General features: G+C 41.6%; 2 protein-coding genes, 1 long non-coding RNA gene and 1 other non-coding gene across 18 annotated transcripts in view; 1 reads left to right on the top strand and 3 right to left on the bottom strand.

Annotated features, from left to right (window-relative positions):
• Positions 1 to 625, bottom strand: part of rgs12b (regulator of G protein signaling 12b) — a 43,938-nt gene extending 43,313 nt beyond the window's left edge. For 3 of the 9 annotated variants that reach the window (XM_086296800.1, XM_086296807.1, XM_086296804.1), the window contains exon 1: positions 441 to 620. The gene's annotated coding sequence lies outside the window, so the exon portion shown is untranslated. Of the gene's footprint in view, positions 1 to 166; positions 267 to 440 lie in introns of those variants that run through there. The other 6 variants (XM_086296805.1, XM_086296806.1, XM_086296809.1 and 3 more) reach the window with 5 other exon arrangements.
• LOC147328431 (uncharacterized) lies at positions 94 to 5,698 on the top strand. Its single transcript, XR_015129940.1, has 3 exons — positions 94 to 496; positions 4,713 to 4,936; positions 5,157 to 5,698. It is a non-coding gene; the product is annotated as an uncharacterized LOC147328431 (long non-coding RNA).
• The window catches only part of htt (huntingtin), a 31,379-nt gene continuing 11,063 nt past the window's right edge, over positions 1,838 to 22,153 (bottom strand). For 2 of the 7 annotated variants that reach the window (XM_086296793.1, XM_086296798.1), the window contains 45 exons: positions 21,788 to 21,908; positions 21,556 to 21,701; positions 21,276 to 21,457; positions 20,947 to 21,164; positions 20,670 to 20,796; positions 20,464 to 20,588; positions 20,263 to 20,373; positions 20,039 to 20,116; positions 19,208 to 19,431; positions 18,573 to 18,651; positions 18,307 to 18,468; positions 18,152 to 18,207; positions 17,719 to 17,867; positions 17,479 to 17,615; positions 17,262 to 17,378; positions 16,997 to 17,119; positions 16,602 to 16,861; positions 16,319 to 16,461; positions 15,978 to 16,200; positions 15,698 to 15,839; positions 15,291 to 15,470; positions 14,952 to 15,128; positions 14,688 to 14,764; positions 14,164 to 14,299; positions 13,953 to 14,075; positions 13,532 to 13,739; positions 13,219 to 13,364; positions 12,904 to 13,081; positions 12,724 to 12,822; positions 12,383 to 12,567; positions 12,139 to 12,265; positions 11,889 to 11,992; positions 11,501 to 11,655; positions 11,265 to 11,404; positions 11,072 to 11,154; positions 10,801 to 10,931; positions 10,554 to 10,686; positions 10,163 to 10,318; positions 9,858 to 10,048; positions 8,984 to 9,098; positions 8,311 to 8,524; positions 6,391 to 6,604; positions 6,005 to 6,167; positions 5,388 to 5,548; positions 1,839 to 4,922 (listed from right to left, as the gene is read on the bottom strand). In XM_086296793.1, the coding sequence (XP_086152919.1) occupies positions 4,709 to 4,922; positions 5,388 to 5,548; positions 6,005 to 6,167; positions 6,391 to 6,604; positions 8,311 to 8,524; positions 8,984 to 9,098; positions 9,858 to 10,048; positions 10,163 to 10,318; positions 10,554 to 10,686; positions 10,801 to 10,931; positions 11,072 to 11,154; positions 11,265 to 11,404; positions 11,501 to 11,655; positions 11,889 to 11,992; positions 12,139 to 12,265; positions 12,383 to 12,567; positions 12,724 to 12,822; positions 12,904 to 13,081; positions 13,219 to 13,364; positions 13,532 to 13,739; positions 13,953 to 14,075; positions 14,164 to 14,299; positions 14,688 to 14,764; positions 14,952 to 15,128; positions 15,291 to 15,470; positions 15,698 to 15,839; positions 15,978 to 16,200; positions 16,319 to 16,461; positions 16,602 to 16,861; positions 16,997 to 17,119; positions 17,262 to 17,378; positions 17,479 to 17,615; positions 17,719 to 17,867; positions 18,152 to 18,207; positions 18,307 to 18,468; positions 18,573 to 18,651; positions 19,208 to 19,431; positions 20,039 to 20,116; positions 20,263 to 20,373; positions 20,464 to 20,588; positions 20,670 to 20,796; positions 20,947 to 21,164; positions 21,276 to 21,457; positions 21,556 to 21,701; positions 21,788 to 21,908 (6,733 nt within the window). In that variant the 3' untranslated portion in view covers positions 1,839 to 4,708. Of the gene's footprint in view, positions 4,923 to 5,387; positions 5,549 to 6,004; positions 6,168 to 6,390; positions 6,605 to 8,310; positions 8,525 to 8,983; positions 9,099 to 9,857; positions 10,049 to 10,162; positions 10,319 to 10,553; positions 10,687 to 10,800; positions 10,932 to 11,071; positions 11,158 to 11,264; positions 11,405 to 11,500; positions 11,656 to 11,888; positions 11,993 to 12,138; positions 12,266 to 12,382; positions 12,568 to 12,723; positions 12,823 to 12,903; positions 13,082 to 13,218; positions 13,365 to 13,531; positions 13,740 to 13,952; positions 14,076 to 14,163; positions 14,300 to 14,687; positions 14,765 to 14,951; positions 15,129 to 15,290; positions 15,471 to 15,697; positions 15,840 to 15,977; positions 16,201 to 16,318; positions 16,462 to 16,601; positions 16,862 to 16,996; positions 17,120 to 17,261; positions 17,379 to 17,478; positions 17,616 to 17,718; positions 17,868 to 18,151; positions 18,208 to 18,306; positions 18,469 to 18,572; positions 18,652 to 19,207; positions 19,432 to 20,038; positions 20,117 to 20,262; positions 20,374 to 20,463; positions 20,589 to 20,669; positions 20,797 to 20,946; positions 21,165 to 21,275; positions 21,458 to 21,555; positions 21,702 to 21,787; positions 21,909 to 22,153 lie in introns of all 7 variants that reach the window. The other 5 variants (XM_086296792.1, XM_086296794.1, XM_086296797.1 and 2 more) reach the window with 4 other exon arrangements.
• LOC147328430 (small Cajal body-specific RNA 14) lies at positions 19,853 to 19,982 on the bottom strand. Its single transcript, XR_015130086.1, has one exon.

The raw sequence follows: 22,153 nt of genomic DNA, 5'->3' as shown, positions 1-22,153 counted from the left end.
CCAGATCTTTGGAATGTCGGTGCGTAACCGTGGCAACGGCGGCGTACACAAACTTTCCCATCTTGTCATTGGCTACTCCAGTTGTCAATCGGATAGCGAACAGTTATGCGGACAAATTGACAAAAGTTAGATAGAGAAATCACAAATAATAAAAAAAAGTACTAACGGTAGACGATTCCACAGGTGTCAGAAACGCAGCGGGAGAGCGAACTCTGCAGCTGCTAGCTTGTTTAATCACGGGGAGTTTTATTGGAAGCACAGCAAATTATCTGTGTCTTTATAAGCAGAAAACAGCACGAAGCGAAAACAGCTGGCTGAAGTGGTTGTTAAAAAAAAAGTAGGGATGGCTAAGTAAGAGGTGGATGCAGGTCTTTTTCATGTTCCGACAAAGATGTTTGGAGCAGACGGTTCACTCAACACGAGATTAACATCTGACTTACTTGTCGGTGTCCGGCGGTGATGCTCCCCGAGAAGTTTCCATAGTTGCGTAGCTAAGGTTAGTTGGGTAAACTCAGGGGCGATGGGTAAACAAAAGAAAAGGCTGCACCATCTGGCGAAGTAGCCTTAAGAGGAGGAGGACTGGAGGAGAGGGAGGTGTGTTTAGAGTGGGCAGCGGAGGAGGGTGTACAGATGATTGGAGGGGGGACTTTTAACAGCCGAAATGATACAGAATTAAAGTTCACCAACTTCGTAGCCATGTCATTTCATGTAAAAGTGCGATCCAGTTGATTGAACTAAACCAAAACCCGCAATATTGTGCAATTTGAACTAAACCAGCCAGAAATCTGCAAAAGTGTGGAGAAGTGTGCAATAAGCTAAACTATAACATCCAAATGCGTTCTAAACTGGAACAAGTTATAGTTCACTAAACTTAAAAAATAAAAGCTATGGGTGGGTGTGGAGGGTGGAGGGGAGTGCACTCAGGATGTCTACATTTTAGAATCAACTGTCTTCACAAAGCACTGTATTTTTATTTTTTAACCCAGAATTTATTAAATATTTAGCCTAAAAAGTATCCTGCTTATTAGTAATTAAATTTGAAGTTTAACAATGAATCCACCAATTTAAAAAAAAAAAAAAAAAAGATTACACATATAAAAGTATAATAGCTCTGACTGGAACAACTGGTTATAGCACACCAGACTTGTTGCTTTAATGCTTTAGGCTTCATCACATCTCAGTGTGGCTCCACTGATGTGCAAAAAGAAATGCCAAAAGAAGCCCCATCAGTTGTCAGCTACTACTCTTTCAGATGATGTGATGTAAACTTCAGCAATAAGAAGCATCTACAGTTGCTTAACACCTGTGCCATCCTGATTTCAGTGCTTCACAAACCATATGGCAGCTACCTAGTAATCCTGCTAATATCTTTTAATCAGGAACACCCATCTTAATGATGCTGTAAAATAAGAGCATGCTTTCATACAGTGTGGTCTATAAAAAGGAATTTTACTGCCTAGCTGAGAAAAGGAAATTGTACAAAATGTGATAACTTGACCGTGTAATCGGTCAGTTAGTTTTACGGTGTGGACCTTCACATGAGCACATCTCTCAGTTACTTGTGTCCCCAGATTGGCTTGACCGCTTTGTGGTTAATTGAAGTTGGCTGGCAACAGCTTGTTCTATCTGGATAAGACGAGGACGAGGCAGAGCATTTTAAACGTCTGTCACCCAACAGGTTGATCGTGTTAGAGACAGACACACAAGGGGTCCTGTGGGTACAAAGCAGCCATGATTGTAATATTGTTATTTGCAAACACAGAGTACCTTTAGCTGGTTTACAGTCAGAGTTGTCATCCGTGACTTACAGCTCTCACTCAGCAAATCAAATCTCAGAACGGGGTTACATGTTTAAATAATTTATTTCTACAACAGATCATATGCAGTGATTAATCTCTTTGAAATATTAAAATTAACAAATACACAATCTCTTCCAGTCATATTTCTACAGGCAAATGTAAATAAAAGAGGGGAACACAAAAAAAAAAAGAAAAAGAAAAAGAAAAAAAAAAAAAGATGTGGACACTTCAGGTTCTTTCAAAGATCCTGCCTGAAGAAAATGTAAAGAAAAGCATTTCATTTTCAGTCTACCACCTTTAGAATCAGGATTATGGGAAGTCGTTGCCAAATTTGTTTCAAAGCACGATTCTCAGCTTTATCCGAGAACAGTGACTACAATATTTTCTGAACGATTTATTCCTAATGTGGAACAAAATAAAGCCTTCACTAGAAGCGTTAAATCAGAGTAACATGAGCTTTGTTGACAGCCCCAAAGCCCATCTCCCCAAATCACAAAAGACCTCTGCATAATCGCATTATCCCCAGCAGGGGTCCCCTGCTCTTTTCCTTCCAGAGACTAGCTGAAAAATCTACATTTTATCAACCGCATTTTTGAGTTTTCTTTAAACGTCGAAAGTAGTGTGTAGATTAGAAAAAGACTTTTCCCATCATCTTTAATTACTTTCTCCCCACCCCAAGAATTCAAAATGACTTTGAAAGCAGGACTCATTTAGGCTCCTTTAATCTGCTTCAGCGAGGCCTCACATTGGAATTTCAACAGCTGCAGAGGACTCTGTCATTCATTGTGTGAATACATCATTTTCTCATGATCAAAGGAAACCAGTCACCAGCTTTAAGACTGGTGAGCGGTTACACATTTAGCATACAAATCACTGTGATGTTTACTTTTAATGTACTGCAGCACTCATTGCGTATAAAGAAAGCGTCTAACATCAACATCAAAAGAACTTTCTTTTTTCTCTTAGTTTTTTTTGTTTTTTTTAAGTGCCATGCGTATTTAATATTCTGCACAAAGACAATGAATAATGAAGTATTTACTGCTCTGAGACGAAACAATATTTTAAAGCTCAACAAAAAACAGACAAAGAACTCCTGCTGTGACGTGGCACCGCTATGCTACACTTCCTCATCTGTTGATTTGTCAAAGCTGCTGTTGGTCGCTAAGGTTACAAGGCTCCCTTTGGATTGTGTTGCATCTCTTCCACACAAGTCAACCGTACCCATGGAAATACAGTATTAAAGACAGAAAGAAAATAGCCATAATGCTAAGCATGCTTTCAAGCTTTCAGTGTATAAGACAAACATATTCAGTCTTTTATCTAAGGCAAGTGTATGTACAGAGTAACAAAGCCCAGCACACTCCCAGGCAGCTCGAGGTCAAGTCTTTAATAAAACACTAGAAGCTTGCAGCTTTCCGCATTCTGACGATTCTTCGCTAATTTTTCATTTTCTTCTGTGCTCGTGCGCGTTAGGACAAAAGAAAATGGCATCACATTATCTTACCGTCTAAGTCCTATCGTTTTTACAGTTCTCATTTCATCATGCACCATGGCTTTTATGTTGCTATACAATTACTTTTTACAAGATATGAAGGTGACTATTTTACGAGGACTGTAAATCACTTCCAGTCTTATTACAACAATAATATAGTCACATCTTACATCCTGAGAATTAACAAAGGTACAAGAAAAAGACAGGTGGAATCATTCAGGTGCACTGAGGAGCAAACAAGACTGCAATGAAAACCAACAAAACAACAACAACAAAAAGACTAGACAGACGTAAGCAAGGTAATAAAAATCAAAAGGGAATCTTTTGCCCCCTCTGCTACTAGTTAAACAAAAGGAAAGAAATGAAGACAACATCACTGAAATTTTGATAATTTTGGTATTTTTCCATGCTTGACAGTTTCCGCTGTTATGTCAGTGCAGATATATGGAAATGTGGCCGAGCGCTGGTTATAAGTTAGGTACGTTTTTTCCCCTCCCTTACAAACAAAATCCATAAACACCTTCTGCTGGGACAAATTAAAACTGCAAAACCAATCCCCTGGGGGGGGGGGAAAAGACCCCCCCAAAAAAAAATAGACAGATGCACACACAAAAAAAAAACAAAAAAAAAAAAAACTATGGCTATTGGTGCTCATTCTTCCACCTAAAATATTTTTCTATTTAACTAAAGTGTGTGAATGACCACAAATAACTTAAACACATAAAGAAATGTACTCATCGACTTCAAGCAGGTGTTTCTGACTTTTACGTGTCAGCCCATTGTCAGCATCCTAACCAGACCTTAAGCACATGACTCACTGAAAAATAGATGCACTGAAACTTTAAATACTTTTCTATTTTTGTTTACTTTACTAACATCACAATACTCAATCCCCACAAGTTCCCACAGGAAAATAAACTCATCCAATTCTTTATTTGATGATCGTCATCGTTTTTTTTTTTTACTAAATATCTCAAAAGGTGCTGAAAGGGAAGTGCTGAAGGTGCAGTCATGTCTCAAGGATTCATCTGAGGGGCCCGTTTGGGTTGTTGGGTGCAATCTCCACACAGATACAGAAGCTTGCTGTTCCTCGTCAGAGAATGCTCCTTTTACATTTAAACACACAGCCTAATATTGAATTCAGGTTGGGGGTTTTTTGTTTTTTTCCTCAACCTTTTAATACTCGCTCCACTGAATTTGTTGCCGTGGGTTCAGTAGTTCTACTTATCTCATTATCATTGAAAGGGCAAAAAGGGATGAAGCTACAGTAGTTTTTTCCTAATAAAACATTCTGTTCTTACCCTTAGTCACAATTCATCCAGGAATTATAAATAGAGATCTAATTTCTCACCCTACCACACCTCACTTGAAACCACTTTTCTCCGTGTGCTTCCATGCCCTTCTCTGTCTGTTGCCCTCAGAGTGATGTATCCTGATGGACTGACTGCAGACAGCCCAGCAGCTGGTAATAAGGGCTGCCTGGCGAGGCCACAGTCTCAAATACAGACTGGAAAGCTCTGCGGTCCAGCTCCTCGTCAATCTGATGCCGGTAGAAATCCATGGCCACCAGGCAGAACAGGTTAACATCCACCACCTCACTGGAGCCCATTCGGCTGATCACGTGTGGCAGTCTGGTTAAAAGCGGGTGGGTTAAGGACAACAGATCACACTGTCTGCAAGCATCAGCTAAGTTGTGCTGCATTCACGCGTGTGTGTGTAAAATATAGAAACTCTGAGTATATCAGAGTTTCTGATGGTAGTGAAAATGTTCTAAATATAATTATACAATGATTATTTTATGAGGCTTAAATCTATTAAACTGCTGATCATGCTGTCATTTCTCCTATCTCCTGCCCCCAATGCAGGTAACAAAACGACTGTGGATCAGAAGCTCACAAAAAGAAGCTAAACTATAATTATTTGATCACAGTTCACAGAGTAAACTGTTTTACTAAAACATTAGAAATAATTAAAGTAAAGCGTTGTTACAAATCACTGCAACACTGAGACATCAGCTGCTGCTGCTTCTACCACCACCCAGCCACTCCGGTCCAGTCTCCTGCTTGTGAGATCTTTTACGTGGTATGTAAGGATACAGTGCTGAGATCCACTGGGAGGTGGAAGCAGACACAAAGAAGCAGGAGAGGCTCCACATGGCCATGGCCACTGGTGTCCTCTGAGTGAAGTTGGACAATGACAGGAGCACCCAGTCTCGCACCATAGAAGACTGGCCTGTAGCGTGGAGTGTCTGGAAAACCTGCATATGAGAGCACAGGAATAGGAAATTTTTAAAAAGTTGGCGTTCTGTTACATTTCCAGCATGAAGTGGTTTTTGAAATCTGTGTCTGTAAATTACAAAGATCTGAAATAAAGAATGAGTATGCAAGATTTATACTTTATAATGAAAGGTTAACTTTTCAATATAATGCATCCTTGACTCATTGCTCTCACTCGAATTCAAGTGTTACTAACTGCGCTGAAATCTACCTTGATTTACATTTTTGGGAAAATAACAAGAACTCACTGTATTTGTTCCAGTGTGATTTTGTAAATAGGACAATGGGATGTGAAAAACAGTTATAGTGCAGCACTTGTGTGACCAAAGAAATAAATTAAACAACTAAAAGCCTGATGTTCAAGATTTTCGTTTTTTAAAAATGGAAACATTTTGCTTGTTTTGTTGATGTGAATGTACTCGTGTTCTGCTGCTGACCTTGTAGACGACTGTCGCCATGAATTGCGGATAAGGCTGCTGATTAGACAGGAACTCTCCTATGACCTTGTTCATGACGTCCTGTGGCGGAAAGAAGTCATCCAGAAACTGTGGCAGAATCCTGGACACCACACGAGCCTCACTGGGTAAACCCTTCCTAATCCTACAAACAGGAAACACCAGAAGAAGAGCAAATCAAGATCAAGACTGATCAACAATCTGATCATTTTTTAAAGTAATAAACTAACAAAAGATTTTTTTTAAAGTTTCATCTTTCCAACTACAAAAGCTATTTGTATGATGGCAGGTGTGTGTGTGTGTGTGTGTGTGTGTGTGTGTGTGTGTGTGTGTGTGTGTGTGTGTGTCAGAGTGTAGCAGCAGTGTACCTGTCAAAGAGCACAGAGACCCTCTCCATGGCAACAATGATTGACTCGCTGTCTGGGGCCTGAGGATCAGAATGGGCGGGGCGGCTGGCAGGACTGGCTTTCTCCTTGCCTGAAGAGAAACCAACATGACCCGCCGTGACGCCCACCGCCTCCGATACAGCAGAGTCAACCTGACCTCTAACCCCTGTCACGTCTGAACCCGACGTAAGCACAGCTGAGAAGACGAGAAGGGGGGTGGCACCGGTTGAACCAGTGGGGCAAAGGTTAGAGCGGAAGTCGGGAAACTCATATCACAAGATTCAGATCAGAATTTTGTTCATCTCAAACAGAAAATTTGTTAATTTATGGGCGCTACTTTAAGTCAAATTACATTCTTAAGTTTTTTTCTGTAAGTGACTGGTGTTTAAATGATTTGAGGGAATTTAAATGCCATGCTTCCTGGGTACTCACTGCTGTGGCCCAAATGTGCTTCAGTTTGTACATACAGCACAGAGGGATATACAAAAATTTATTGAACCAGTTTACATTTTAAAGAGCTGGGGTTTTGTCAAGGAATTTGCTGGCTAGCCTAAGCAACAGAACTTCATATTAGTGTATTAGCATAAAGACGAGGGCACGCTAAGAGCTGGTAGAGTTAGTAAGGTCCAGCGTAAGGGTTAGAGGTAGGTATACCAGAAGTACAGTTTGGATAACATCTATTACATGCAGGAAGCAAGCGGGTGTACAAGCGTTATGCTCAAAATGAAGTACTGCCAAGTTTTAAAATGCAGTTATGCTGTAATAGAGACATAATGAATGAAATCACTAACAAAAGGTATGCTGTGATTCTTAGTGAGAATGTGTTAGTAGTGGTAGCAAGTGTAAAGAGGCCACAGGTAAAGAGCACAATGCAAAACTGCTGGTGTATTTGTAATGATTCGGTTTCAGATAAGGGATGAAGTGAACCCAGTAAACATTTTAATTACAGAATTAGCGCTGCTGTTTTGGACACTAGAAACACGTTTTCTTTCACTCTACCTGAGCTCATTATCTCAGTAATAGCACCGCCTCTTTGCTCTTTACAGTGTTAAACAGACTCTTGCTCAACGTTACACTGTGCTAGCGTCATAATCACTGCTGCTGTGTTATCAGTGCTTTTGTTTAAAACTGGGGCCTGCGTGGGCTTAATGTTGTCGGACTCTTTATTCATACGTTGCTCCTAAATACATTTGTATCACGTTATCAACGTTTACATCATTTAACACATCAGCACGCTACTATGCCGTGCTTTAAATGAAGCATCGAAGCCCAAAAGGAATTTGTGTCATTATTCAAATTACTTGATGAATTGTTGCTGCCCTATTATATACATATACACAGACCACCAACAACAATACGAGGTGCTTGCTAAAGCAGCATGCACAGTCATTCATAAGTTTGTCAGTTAGCCATTTACTAGGCTTAGAGACAGCTATGCATTCCTCTCCACTTTTAGCCTATAGATTATTAATACTTGATCAATTAGATCCCTCTACATTCTTGTTTTCTAACTGACTATCGCAAAGGCAAATCATTTGTATGTGGGGTATGGGGTCTGACTCTTTGAGGGGGACAGTACACATTACATAATGTTAGTAAGAAGAGGGTCAAGGATTAGTCCGGAGGGATTAAATGGGGGGGGGGGGAAAGCTCACTGTGGCAAAGCATTTAAGTAGGAAACTTAAAGACCTGCAAGTTTATCTGTTTCTTTGAAAAGACCTGATGCAAAGTATTACATCAGAGTTAGCCAGCTAGCTTGATGCTATAGCAGGTTTGGAGTTGCTTGGGAATGCAGCAGCACTAACACCAGTCCTAATTGTGCATACCAGTGATTAAGCCAGGATGCCAGCAACACATTTTTGATGACGTTAAAGTTAGCAGTCATGTTAAAGCCTTGCTTACCAGTATACATGCAGGTAAGCATGAGGCCCAGAGCAGCCATGGCTCTGTGTGGAGATGGCATGTTGACTCTATCCACGCTGAGTTTGACCAGCGCTTCACCGTCCATCCGTGACAACTGCTCTGACAGAAGGAGGCGCTCAAGACCACGAAGCACGCAGTGATAGATGATGGAGGGAGTGGAGTCCTCGCTGGCTGACACCATCACGCCACATAACTAGAAGACGAAGATGAGGAAGAAGACGTTATTAGAAAGTGCAAAAGATAAAGGACATATGGCACTAAATCAAAATACTTTTTTTCCCCTTCAAGATGCTTAAATATATATATTTTATGTTTTTGCTTTCATTTTATTGTGCAATATGTGAGCTTCCTGCAGCCATTTTCACTTCTGAACTCTGGACAGCATCAGGAGAATCAGATCAGGACACAGGAAGGAGGTCTGCTTCTTGTTCTCACTACAGGAAATACTCTGGTTTAAGCAAGGATGCTGCCTGGAGAGAGCGTGCAGGTGGCAGAATACATGACATCCTCTCAACAGAGGTCAATGTGCCACACAATTTCCTCCATGCTCACATGTGCAGTCAGACATCAGTCAGACTTTGTACTTCAGAGCTAGCAGGGTAAACATCATTTACTGCCCAGCTGTCAGATAATTTGATTTATTTTACTTTACCTGTATTATTCCAGCCATAAATTCAGCTCCCACATCTAAAGGATAGTTCTCCATCATGTAGAAAGCCACTGCACACATCACCAACACATGCTGCTGGTTATGCAGGTTCACACAGCTGCAGAATAGAGATGGGCGACACACAGCAAGTAGAAAAAAATCATTATAATTAAACAGAAAAATATACATTCCAGTGGCTACAGATGAATGCCAACATAACGTAAATGACAGCATAAAGTGTTAATAAGATGCTGGGCTAGAACAGCTTCAGTAACAACAATCTCTGTAACTCCAGAAGTGTTTCCGCAATGGTGAGAGTTCTAGCTAAAACGCAGGTCCAAAACATCCCATAGTTGGAAGACCTGCTGGCAGCAAATGCTACAGCGTGTGATTCATACCATTTCTATACTCCAACCTGTCAGTGATCCTAGAATGCCCCATTGTCATTCTGGAAGACAACACACACGTTATCCCATGAAGCATTTCTATCTTAAAGGTGATCACTTAGTATTAATCTCCTTTCGGTCTACAGATGGATTTAACCCTGCAAGCAACTTGGTGCATTTAGCAAAACAGATACCCTCCCAGTAGGAGGTCAAGAGTTCAGGTTTTCCTCTTAATCCGCCACTGTCTGTATTTATCTGAAATGTAAAAAGCAGCATCTAAGGGCCAACAGTTGCACTGCACTCTTGGTTCCATCGCTGTATTAAGCTGGATGAAAACTAATTAATTCGCAGATCCTCTTACAGAGGAGGAAGGTGGGGTGGTCACACACACTGACATTAGACACATTAGTTCCCAAGGCTCTTTCATCACTTAAGCTCATTAGAAGATGAGTTAAGGTCAACGTCTGCACAGGCATGACATTTATACTCACTGAGCAACAGCCTTGAGGTTCGATAGAAGGTACTCAGAGACAGTGGGGATGAGCTGTTTAGCTGTGTCATCCAGAAGGTCACATTCCAACACATAGAGCACCCCATGCAGGGCTCCCATGCGGCTGGGAAGGTGAGTGCTGCGCAGGGTCGTCTCCAAAAGGCGACACACGGGCTCGGCTATTACCTTGTCCTATAAACGTAAATTTAAAAGTTTTATATAGTGGGAGCAGTGGCGTACTGTTATATTGATAACTCAAACACATCTTGAACCATCTCAGGTTCCATCACACACAGCTCCTCTCACCATGCCCAAAACAGCTGCTGCCTTGCAGATGGCCGGCACAAGGTACTGATTCAAGATCTCATCCTCGGGTGGATGGTGCTTCTGCAGCTCCATCAGGGTGGAGAACATCATATCAAACTGATTCCTTTCTGTGAACAGATCTGACACTGCCAGCAGCTACAGGGAAGGACAAGAGTGTACAATCAGCCGACAGAGTAAGCATGGCTCTGGTCTCAGGCTCATTTCGAGCTGCCAGAACAGACAAGGCGGCATACATTTTAATATGTCTAAATTAAAGAGTAAAGTTTCACCTAAGTGTATTCTGTCACATCAGTGAAGGACAGTCTACTGGTCTTTAAGATCAGATATTTAGGCGAATACGTTTTAACTAAGCACATGCATCATATCTCACCGATCGGACCACTTCACTGACGAGGATGGTTGGGGTTCTCCTGTTACTTGGAGAGCTGGGGATCAGCCACTGGCTGTAGAGCTCCAGGAGAAACTGAGAACATGAATGAATATCCACGCCTGCACGGTGTTTTCTGAGAGAAACACAAACAGTCAATTAGAGTGTCTCATCTTAACTTACAACAAGATGCCTCCTGTGCACTGAAGGACTGTGTACACGTATGTAATGTTGTGTTTATTTGACTAACCTAGAGTTTATAGGAGATAAAGGTGGGGAGGTGGGCGCCGGAGTGTCTGCCTCATCTTCTTCATCCTCACCCCACTCTTCCTCCCTGAGAGGCGTGATGTTGTTACCCAACCACACTGAATGGATGGAGACCTGGAGAGTGACATGCCAAGTTAAAAAAAACCCCAAACATATTTGTTCATAATGTTAAAAAAAAAAAAGAATAACTGTTGCACTGCTGACAACGTATACATTGTTCCTAACAACAGTTTACCCTTTCCTATGATTCCTACCTGCCCCAGTTTGTATTCCATGTTGCCCATCTCCCTCTCTGTGTTGATCTGAAGGAGCAGTTTCTCATGGCTGATCAGCGTACCTGCTGAAACAAATAAGTCAAGCAGTTACTTTACAAATACATTTTAAGAAGTGGTTGATGAAATGAACAAGCTGAGGCTAATGAGAGTGTGACTGCACTTTTTCTATTACCTGCAGAAGCTGCTGATAGTGAGGGCACAGGATCCCAGGCATGGTATGGGTGGTATGTATGGACGTTGTCCCTTTTTGACACAAGCGCTTGAATCTCTCTCTCCACCTCACCTCTAATCACTGCAAGTTTCCTTCCAAACCTGAGCATAAACATTAGCAAAAGGGTAAAAAAAATCTGTCTGTCACTTGCTCATTTTAGGCAGCTGCACAGTTACAAATATTAGAACCATAACTACCGTGTTTCCAGGGCTTTTAGGCTCTTGTTGCGAGGCTGCTGTTCCAGACAGCTAACTGCTGGGTTGCCAGGAGTGGGAAGGGTCATGGCACTCAGCACCAGGCTGGTGATGGCTTGCACTGCTAACACATTCAACTGGGTACGCTCCAAGTCCTCCTAGAGAAAAACAAATAAGAAAGACATGCAATAAGACGGCAACAGATGTATTATCTTTTTGCAAGGCATCATAATATTTAGAGCATGTGCTAAATGACACATGACAAAAATATAGACTATTACATACTCCAATATAAACAAATAGTTCAGTCCATATGAGCATGCTGCAAAGTTTGTACTTCCATAAATCTTTCTTCCCAGTAACATTTCTAGAGTTCAAGTTGTGTGCATACCTCCTGTTGCGGGTCCTCCTCCTGGTCTTTAGTGATGGGTTGGGTGACCAGCACCCCTAGTAGAGTAGCCCAGGTCTCCTCAAATTGAGTCCTGCTGCTCCAGCCTGAACAACCAAAAACCCACACAGATGCTTAATGCATAGGGTTTTTTTTAAAAACAAAAAAATGTATACTTAAAAAAATAATGTAATTTAAAAAAATGAAAGCATCATCGATGTGATAAGAATGGACTGATTGTATGTTTCTGTACCCAACGTATTGATACGGTAAAGAAACTCTCTGAAGACATCCTTTTCCTGAAGGAAGTCCACAGGGATCTCAGGCAGCGTTGTGCCGAACTCTCCTCCTGGCTGAGGGGACCAGCCCAGTTTCCAAACCTAAACCACAAAGACAGAGCATATAAACAGGTTTTTTTTTTAAAAAGAAGAAGAAATGGATTTTAATTATGTGTTAAATTCAGTTACCTACTGGCACAACTTCTTTCAAAAACTCACCAGTGGAGGTACTCTGGTGTAGCTGTTGACCAGAGGAAGCCGAGACAGACTGATAACAATGTTGCGCAATGTTGGTGTGAGAAAAGTGGGTAAAATGGAGTTTCTACGATGACCAAGGGAAAGGATGCTCGGCAGACCCTCCACCAGCTCAGCCATGATCTCACATGCTTGCCACTCACACATGTCTGTAACACAAAGACTTAAATGTTACCCTAAGGCTTTCATCTGAGAAGAATTACTCACAACAACAACAAAAAAAAAAAAAAAAAAGATGACTGCAATAATAAAACTAGATGAAACAACCCTGAACTTTAACTCAGTGTCTAAAATAAGATTCTTACGGTCAGCATGTGCTGCATCCACTTGGTCTCCATCATCTTTTTCTCCTTTTGCCATTTTCTTCTCTTGATGCAGCAGCTGGTCACCAGGACTCACAGCCACTGCAAGGGAAAGGTGAAAGACTTTTAATTAGCAAAGATATTACAAAAAAGTGCAAAAATGCATCTTTCTGCTTTGATTACCTGCAACAATAATAAGGCGAAGGCAGTAAATGAGGGAGCAGGTATGGGTGGTGTACTCTGGGGTGGAGAGCTTGTTCCAGACGCAGGGCTGCTGCAACGCCAGACACAGGCAAGAAAGTGCCCACTGCAAGTCCACGCTCAGGGGCAGCCGGTCCTGGAGAAGACGCCACACTACAACCTGTGTAACCATGATGTCACATTCACAAAGGTTTAAGACAGTTGTAAAGAAATCAAAGGTTGTGCAAAGCAGTCATATCATACTAATTTGACATTGTCTTCAAGCTTTAATTTTCTGAAATCAAATCAGTCGTTTACCTCAGTGGCAGTGCAGGTGAAGGTGGTGATGAGGTGCTCCTTGTCTGAGGGAATATGTAGTGAAGAAGGGAGCTGGCTCACACTTAGCAGGTATTGAGATAGTGCTCTACAGAGTGACAAAACTCTGGGGTAGAACCCTGGTTCATCTGAAACATACGGTAAAGAATTTAGGAAAATAATGAATCAAAACTTTATTTTGAATTAAATTTAATTAAAAGACTCCAGTGAACAAAAACCCAGACAGAACAGATACTTGTGGGGTTTTTTTGCTAACTTTTTTCTAATGCATTTTTCCCCTCCTTCCCAGTCTCACCATACACATCACCCAGCTGGTCCCAGTAGGGCTGGGGTTGGGACGGTGGCAGAAAAGACTGGTGAGGTGCAGGAAGTGACCCGGTGACCCCTGCTAGTTGTTCGAGGGTCACCTGCAGCGCTGTCTCCAACAAAAGTGACCCCTGACCACGTGCTAACCGCTGCATTCCCATACTCAAGCATGGACAGAGAAGGCTTAGATTGAACTCCTGGGGGAAAAAAATGACAGAATTCCAGGTTCATTTGTGAAATCCTAAAAAAAAAAAAAAAGCCCTAATATACAGGAATTGACATATTTAAGATTTTTTTTATCATCACTGTGGGCTAATGTTTGCGCACTGGAGCGCCAATGTGTCTGGATGCTTCTATTATGCAGATGATAAAATTTAAGTGCATAATAAGACAGTGTGTACGTTCTTTACCTTGCAGCTCATGACACTGAAGAGATCAGCAGGAGGTAGTTTGGTAAGAAGTTCTGTCGTCTCCAACAGGGAAACATCTCCACGGAGACAGCACTGAGACTTCACCAGAGCCACATACCACTCCTAAAATCAAACAAACAAACGGGTAAACAGATGGTCTGCACAGTCTGACAAACCTGGATTATTAGATTCATCAAGTCTAGTTCCTCACCTTGTCTGCAATGACCAACTCAGGAGCGGGCGGAGGATCCCCGTCCAAGGGATGTGATGTCACTGGAGGAGTGGGACTGCTTGTGTCAACAACAGTGGCTCTGAACCTGTCCAGCAGGGAGTAGAACCTCTGATGTCTGGGACAGAAATAACCAAACAAAAAAATTTACAATTTAAAAAATAAATAAATCAATCAATTAAAATTTGTTTTTAGTTAACATATGGATATAAGAACCTGCAGATTCAGTACAGCCCTCTCAATAACCTACTGGGTAAATTAACTCAACACATATCACATTTTAGTTTGTGTGCATTATTTGGGAAATCCAAACAACATACAATTCCTCAGTCTATCCTTTCAATGTGGTCTGAACAGGTGACTAATCCAAGGGCAAAACTAATTTCAACAGGCACAAAAAAAAAAAAAAAAAAAAAAAAAAAAAAAAAAAAAAAAATATCACACTTAAAACAAAAATACAAACTGTGGGGTAGCTCTCAAAATGGCTGCAGTACACAAGGTTTTACCTCTGAGCTAAACCACTGTTCTGGAGATATTCTTGGATCCTATCCAGTTCCTCCACAGGAAGCTGTGCTATGCTGTTCTGAAGGGTGAAAGAATGAACACAATCAGGGTTTTTAAACACACAAAAAGTTTGACTTTAACAGTTCTTCCCATCTGATCACTTTAAAATTCGAGAACAGGTCCCAAATTGGACCGGGAAAAACATAAGAAACATGTTCAGCTTTTAGATGCACTTCCAATGAAATACACACTTTACTAAAACGTACCTGTAAGGTCTCAGCCAGCAACATCTCTACCCTGCGACACGCCAGTGTGTCCACCATGCGAGCCAAAACGCGAAAGGGTGTATTAAGAAGCTTGTCAACATATAGCATCAGTAGAGATCCAGACTGACTAAGGTGGATGCCTTCCAAACACTGCAAGGTCTTTTTCAACATGGTAGGCTACAAAGACGAAGAGAACAAGATAGTAAGGGAGGGCAGTGGGGCATGAAATGAGTAAGATGCAGGGACGGGGAAGAAAGATAAATTGAGAATTAAAAAACAAAATAAAAATTTCAACCAGGTAGTCAAGAGATTAGAAAGATGAATAGGATGTCATCTTACAGTAGTGAGGTTGTCACAGCGGGATTGGATGGCCTGGATGAAGAGGCCACTGGCAGCAGAGTTGCGGTGGACAGCACTTATGAAGTCCTGCACTGGCGGCTCATGGGAAAGGCTGATGAGGTCACGAACATGATTGACAATCAGCCAGGTGAGATGCTCCGAGTCATGGAGATTCTGACACTACAAAGGTGAGAAAAAAAACAATGCTTTTATTATGTAAAGCACTTACAAATCTAATTTACTTTTGCTCATTAGTGTTTTGAGATTTAAATATTGTTCTTCATAGATAGTAAAGAGCAAATATATCCAAATGTAATTTTCAACATGTTTTCTAGCTGAGAATAGTATATCGTGATCTATGTATAATTTATCCCAACAGTATGGTCCCATATTCTTAGTAATCTTACCACATAGTCACAGAAGAGGATTACAGCTCCCCTGCGTACAATCTCTCTGTTAACCATTGCTAACTGGGACTCAGGCTTGTCCTCTTCACCTTCCCCTGAGGAATGAGGGCTCAGCAGCTTTGTGGATGAGAGACTGTGTCGTCTGATAAAAAGAAAACAAAGCACAGTTTTAAAAGGGAGAGTTTTTCCTCATTTTATATCCTCATTGACTCATTTATAATAATTAAAAAGTGCACACAAATACACCTGACCCCAGTCAATCCCCTCGCACTGTTCTTACCTGGGTGTCTGATGAACCTCAGCCCACCAAGAGTAGTTGGTGTAGTTAATGATGAGAAGAACTTGGCACCAGAGGAGCACAAGGGATGGGTGGGTGGTGATGAGGCACTGTACCATGCTGTTCAGACCTTCTAAGGGGTAGAAGAGGTTGGCCTCTGTGACTGTCTGTCCATTCTCACCCTTCAGGAGACGGCTGGCTGCAGCTGTGATCCTGCGAAACATTCCTAGGAGGGAACAAAAATGAAAAATAGGTAAAAGAACTTAATCTGAATTATATTTGATATATTATTTTTAAAATATCATTATGGGAGTTTGTGCATTTCCCAGATTTTACATGCTTACCACTTTTGAAGACATGTATGAGACACATGAGCAGCGTGCCCAGCTGCTGGCAGTAGAAGGTGTGCTGCTGCTCAGTGATCTCTACTTTAACCTGCCTGGTTGAAATGTCATCCAACAACACACCTACAAGCTGGAGAAGGAATCTAGATGGGAGGTGCAAAAGAGAGAAGTGAAAGAAAGTAAAAAGGCAAGAAGAGTTAGACCCTTGGAGGCAATCTGGTAGCTGAGAAAACAGAGCAGAATAGAAACCTTTCTCAGCCTGTTAAAGACAGTAAATAATAACCTGGCAAATGTTTCCTCAGGTGGAGCCTTTTGCGTTTCACCATTAGTTTCCTGTTTGTAGATTGTGTCAGCAAGAGGCGGGTCGTTTGGGGAGGGGCTATGCTGATGCAGGCGGCGGATAGCGTGGCAAGAGAGGAGATTTGGAGAGAGTGCCAGCTCATGGACACGGGAAAGCACAATGTCTTCAGTGGACTGCGAGACCAGTACCCTAAGCACTGCCAGGATACCAGATACCCACAGCTGGACTGTAGCTACAGATGCCTGCAAGAACCAATGTCAGATTTCACATCAAATCTTACCTTTTCCTGTTTTTTTTTGTTTTTTTTTTAATAAATCAGTCACTTAAAAACTAGAGGAATTGTGAAAAAGTGCACACTATCTGATGAGATGTCTCACCATGGTGGCTGGGATGGTGAACATACTCTTGAGCAGCATGTCAACAGGTCTGAGAGAGGAGGGTGCCACCGTCTCAAACAGAGTGTTTAATACTCCTAATGCCTCTGGAGAGTCCAGATGCATCTGTGTAGACCAAACATAAAAATATGCTTACTGAAACAAACAGAAATTGCCTGATCACGCATCTGTATAAATTACTGCAAAAATCAGTTGGCTTTAACCATCAAGGTTAACCCAACATATAAACTTGCAAACAATTTCCTACCTGCTGCTTGGCAATCATGGGAAGTATGACGTCTGCAATCTGTCTGGATAATCTCTTCCACTTGTCTTCATTCTCTTTGTGACACTGCTGCAGTACAAGAATGAACATCTCCAACACCTGCAGCAGACACATGAAAGCATGAGCAAGGCAGAAAACAAGTGGGTTGAATATCTGATGATGTAGCATGCTGTGTCTCTGCATCTACTTGTAAACATACCTGATGGTACTGCACAAGTCTTAGCAGCATGGAGACCACAACTTCTTTCTGTGTATCCAGCTCCTTGCCTGCATCAGCTTTGTTTGAGCCCCTCAAGACAAACAGATCGTGAACTATAGGCTGCAAGGCTGGGATGGCTGTAGACGAAGCAGAAAAGTGTAAATGTAACCATCAACAAGAAAACCTTTGGAAGTTAAAAGAGGAATTAAAAATTATATAAGTCATATGCATTCCTCTCACCATGTGTGACAGCTTTTCTGCCACTTGCCATAATGCCATCACACAGCTGGATGATCTTGGGAATGCTGATAATCTGCTTGGAGTGGTAGCGTTCATAAGACAGCAGCACCAGGAAGAAAAAGATGTTGGGAATGATGGCCTCTGAATCTCTGTAAGTGATGCAAACAGTTATTTTATTTCCCAGGAAACATATGTAACAAGCTTTTAAATAAATAAATATACACATACATACATATATACATACATATATATACATATATATACATACACACATACACACACACATACACACATACATACATACATACATACATACATACATACATACATACATACATACATACATACATACATACATACATACACACACACACACATATATATATATATACATACACGAGAAATCTGAAATTTTTACTGACTCAAAACATACCTGAACTGCCCCACTTCAATGTACTCAAACTGTTTCAGGACAAAGCCAATGAACACCTAAAACATAAATTTCTGAATGAGCCATACTATAAAATTTGAAGTTGGAGATGACCACAAAAAAAAAAAAAAAAAAAAAAGTGCATGTGTTTGTCTTACCTGGTCTGAGTCTAGCAGGCAGTAGTTGACTCTGAGCTGCACAAGCTGAGCAAGCAGGTCCAGTACTTGTCTTTGCAGCGCCACAGATGTGCTGGTGGTATACTGCTTCAAAGCTTTGATCACCAACGGCTCAAACAGTCGAATGTGGTTATGAATGGCATTCTGAGAAAACACAAGATGCAACTCTCAAAACAGCAGCAGACCACATAAGCGACTCTTAGCGCATAATATCAGTATGGAACAGCAGCAAGACAATGAAAGGGTACCTTGTCTCCTCTGTGACGCGCTGCATTTGTGATGCTGGATCTCAGTTGATTGGATGCTTTTTGCATTACATCAAACCATCTTAAATTAAAGAAAAAAAGAAGAAGAAAAAGCACAGACTTATTATCGCACTTAGTTCATACATTTTATATTACTTACACACACACACACACACAAGCCCGTTCAGCTATCTTAGTGAGGACGTTCATTGACATAATGCTTTCCCTAGACCCTTACCCTAACCTTTAAAAATGAATGACTAACCCTAACCCTTACCCTAAACCTAACCATAACCTAATTGTAACCCTGACACCAAAACCACATTTTGAGCCTCAAAAAGGCCTTCAAACTTGTGAGGACTGGTGTGTGTGTCCTCACAAGTGACTGTTGGTTCACACAAGTATAGTAGAATGCAGATTTCGGTCCTCACAAAGATAGCTAGATAGGAACACACACACACACACACACACACACACACACACACCTATAAAACAACTGAATGCACACTATAAGCATGTGCAGGGGTGGAGAGTAAATATGTGCAGAAAGTCACAGAAAAAAAAAAAGGAGCGTTTGCGATTTCCTAAATAAGGACATCTATGCATACGTATGGGAGACATGTGTTACTAGAACTCACCCAGAGGTATCCTGATCCTGTTCAGCCTGCACCATGTTACGGAGGCTTGCATCAGCAAGAGCCTGGGTGAAGTGAGTGTATGGAGCCATGAAGCAGTAGTGGTAGAGTCCTGGCCGCAAGCTGGAAGAGCCAAGACGTAGAGCTTTGCCCTGGGACCGACTGGGTCCACTCAACACGCCCTCATACTGGGAGGCCAGGTTGTTCCCAAATAGTGTCTTCAACAGCTGGAGAATAAGTCAACTTATTACCACAAGAACTCTTTTGCAAATATATATAAGCATAAATATACAAAAACACTATAATTTTTAACTTCACATAAAATTTGAGAATCCAGTTGATATATTTGAAGTATTCCCTTTCTTTCTTTCCCCCCCCCCCCAAAACACAGCAATAATTAAGCTCCAGTGAAACCTCTTTTCTTTAGAAGCTCCTCCACCCGTAGGATTAATAGTTATATAACCAAAATCACTTCACCATTTAATTCTGCTTTTATTCATAATTGACATGCTGTGAATAACCCCTTAAACACTGACTTCCTACGCTCCCTTAAAGTCCCTTTAGTATGTCTGTGGACTTATCAAAGAAACTGAAAACTAGATTACCACTGAGACAGAATACTAATGTGTGTTGTTCTATAAATACATGAATGTATGGAACCATCGCACAGGGGAACCAATGCCTTTACAGGCCCTGTCGGCAGGAACCAGCCTCACTTTGTGTGGAGTCACACCGGCTGCAGCACACTGCTCAGTGCTAGAACCACAAAGACTGCCACACATTCAAAAGGATATGCATCTAACATTCACAGGCATTAACACATAACATACTAACCTGTTGCACACAAACTGTGGCCATGGTTGGTTCTCTGGAGAAGCAGGACTTGAGGTAGCCCAAAATTTCCTCCACACACTAAAAGAAAAGAAAAAAAGGTTACTTCTTCTATTGATAAAGAAGAAGATTATCAATAAATTGGTTGTTAACAAGAAATGAACAAGACCCCTTGTTAAGGGATCGCACCAAACTTAACACTGAAAGACACTGAAATTCATCTTTACCTTCCCGATGTCATGAAGTGTGGCTAACTCCAGCAGCTGAGAAAGAACATCTAATGTAGCGCGCAGGAAACTTCCAAACTTTTCTTGGCTACTGTGAAGGTCCAACGTAACCTAGAAAACATTAGACCATCCATAAACCACCATACAGGCAGCAAAAATCTATTAAAATCATTTTAAGTTTAAACAAAGAAGTGTTCTGACCTTATAGTTGGCATGCGTAGCTTTGAGCACATCATGGAGCTTGAGGTAGGGAGGCAGGTGGTAGAAGTTGCCAAAGGTGGTCGATTTGTTTACAGTTGTTGAGCCTGTACTGTCTGTTGGCCTACCTGCTTAGAAAAACACTACTTAATATTCTGAGACTCACAGAGATGATCTGTACCCTTTTTTAAGCATGGTGAGGCATTTACCTGTGTTGGCCTCACTGCCTTTCTTTGGGCTCATAGGGGTGGCACTGGGGTCGGCAACCTCCTTCTCCTTGCCTTTCCTACGAATGGGACTGAGGGAGGGGGTGTTGCTCAGGGAGGGGAGAGTGGCCTATAAAGTTGGTATAGAATGCAACAACAGAACACAATATATCAGACATCCTGTGGATCAAACTTGTGGTAAAATGCACCTGAATGCATGGTGCCAAATATTTTCTTTCATGAGTCTGTTAAACCAAATAACTCTCCTTATCAAACGCACCTTCATTGCTGGTCCTGGTGGTGTATCATCCAACACATGGGCACAGATGTTGAGGACCTTCAGCAGATGGGAAAAGAGTTGCTCCACCATGACCACCAGGGAGCGTTCTGATAGCGCGGCCCAGGGTTCCTCCAACTTACTTGGGCCTCCACTACTGGTCCCACTGCTGCCTTCTTCCTCCCCAACCCAGGGATTGCGCATACATTTAGGAGCCACAGCTGAGAACATCATTAGGGTAGTGATGAATCAACAAATGTCAGAGTAAAACATCTTCATGTCATATTAAATTATATGTAAAATACCTGAAACTCTTGAAGTAAATTACCCACCAGCTATGAGGTTTCCAGAAAGTAACAGTGCATCCTGATGCGCAGAGAGATCCAGTGGAAACCAGGCAGAAGACAATAAGGAGAGCACTGTGTTGGCAATTCCTACAGTCAGAGTCCTCCGCTCTGCATCTGGTGCAGATGAGGTGGTTGAAGAGGCTGGAGCACTGCTAGGCTGTGATAAACTGCAGAAAGGAGTGAACAGACAGAAGGTAAGGGGAATCTAGAGAAAGAGTTGAAATGATTATGTAAAAAAATGTATTAATCAGTGCAGCATACAAACCTGAGGGTTCTGCCCCTACTGCGGTTAAGACTAGAACGGGATGAAAAGTTGCTATTGGAGCTAACGTAGCCACAGTGCCAGCCTGTGCTCCAATTGCCCACTGGAAAATTTGAAGCTAGAAGGCACAAAGCCTCACAGCAGCCAAACTGCAGAGAAGATAAATATTCAGATGTTATGAAACAAATGCCATAAACTTGCTTTAGAGCAGGCAAACAATGAGCTGAAAACCTACAGTTAGAGCTCTGGAGGTAGACGAGGTCAAAGCATGCGAGACGGCAGCAACTACTCTGGACAAGTTGTTCTCCAACGTGACATCAGAGATAGTGTTGGACATGTTGTAGCCTCGGTATGTCCTGGCGACAAAATTTTAAGTAATTATTCCAAGGTTCCCTCAGGAATTGTGTATTTAACTGCAAAATCTTATAAAAGCTTGTGGCTCAAAGCATTTCTTATCACAAGAAAAATATGTCTGGGGTTGAAAATAGCTCTTATAATGAGTACAATAAGACACATTGTAATAAAAAAAGGATAACCAGGTCAACAAGGTTGAGAACTTCTTCATAGTAATATAGGCTAAGCTGACCTTTGATGAGGCACG

This window comes from Aulonocara sp. 'chitande type north' Nkhata Bay, linkage group LG6 (genome assembly GCF_057382095.1).
Source record: "Aulonocara sp. 'chitande type north' Nkhata Bay isolate Kocher_YH1m ecotype deep benthic linkage group LG6, A_spYH_male_GT1.1, whole genome shotgun sequence".
Classification (NCBI taxonomy): Eukaryota; Metazoa; Chordata; class Actinopteri; order Cichliformes; family Cichlidae; genus Aulonocara; species Aulonocara sp. 'chitande type north' Nkhata Bay.
This window is presented reverse-complemented; position numbering and strand designations above follow the sequence as displayed.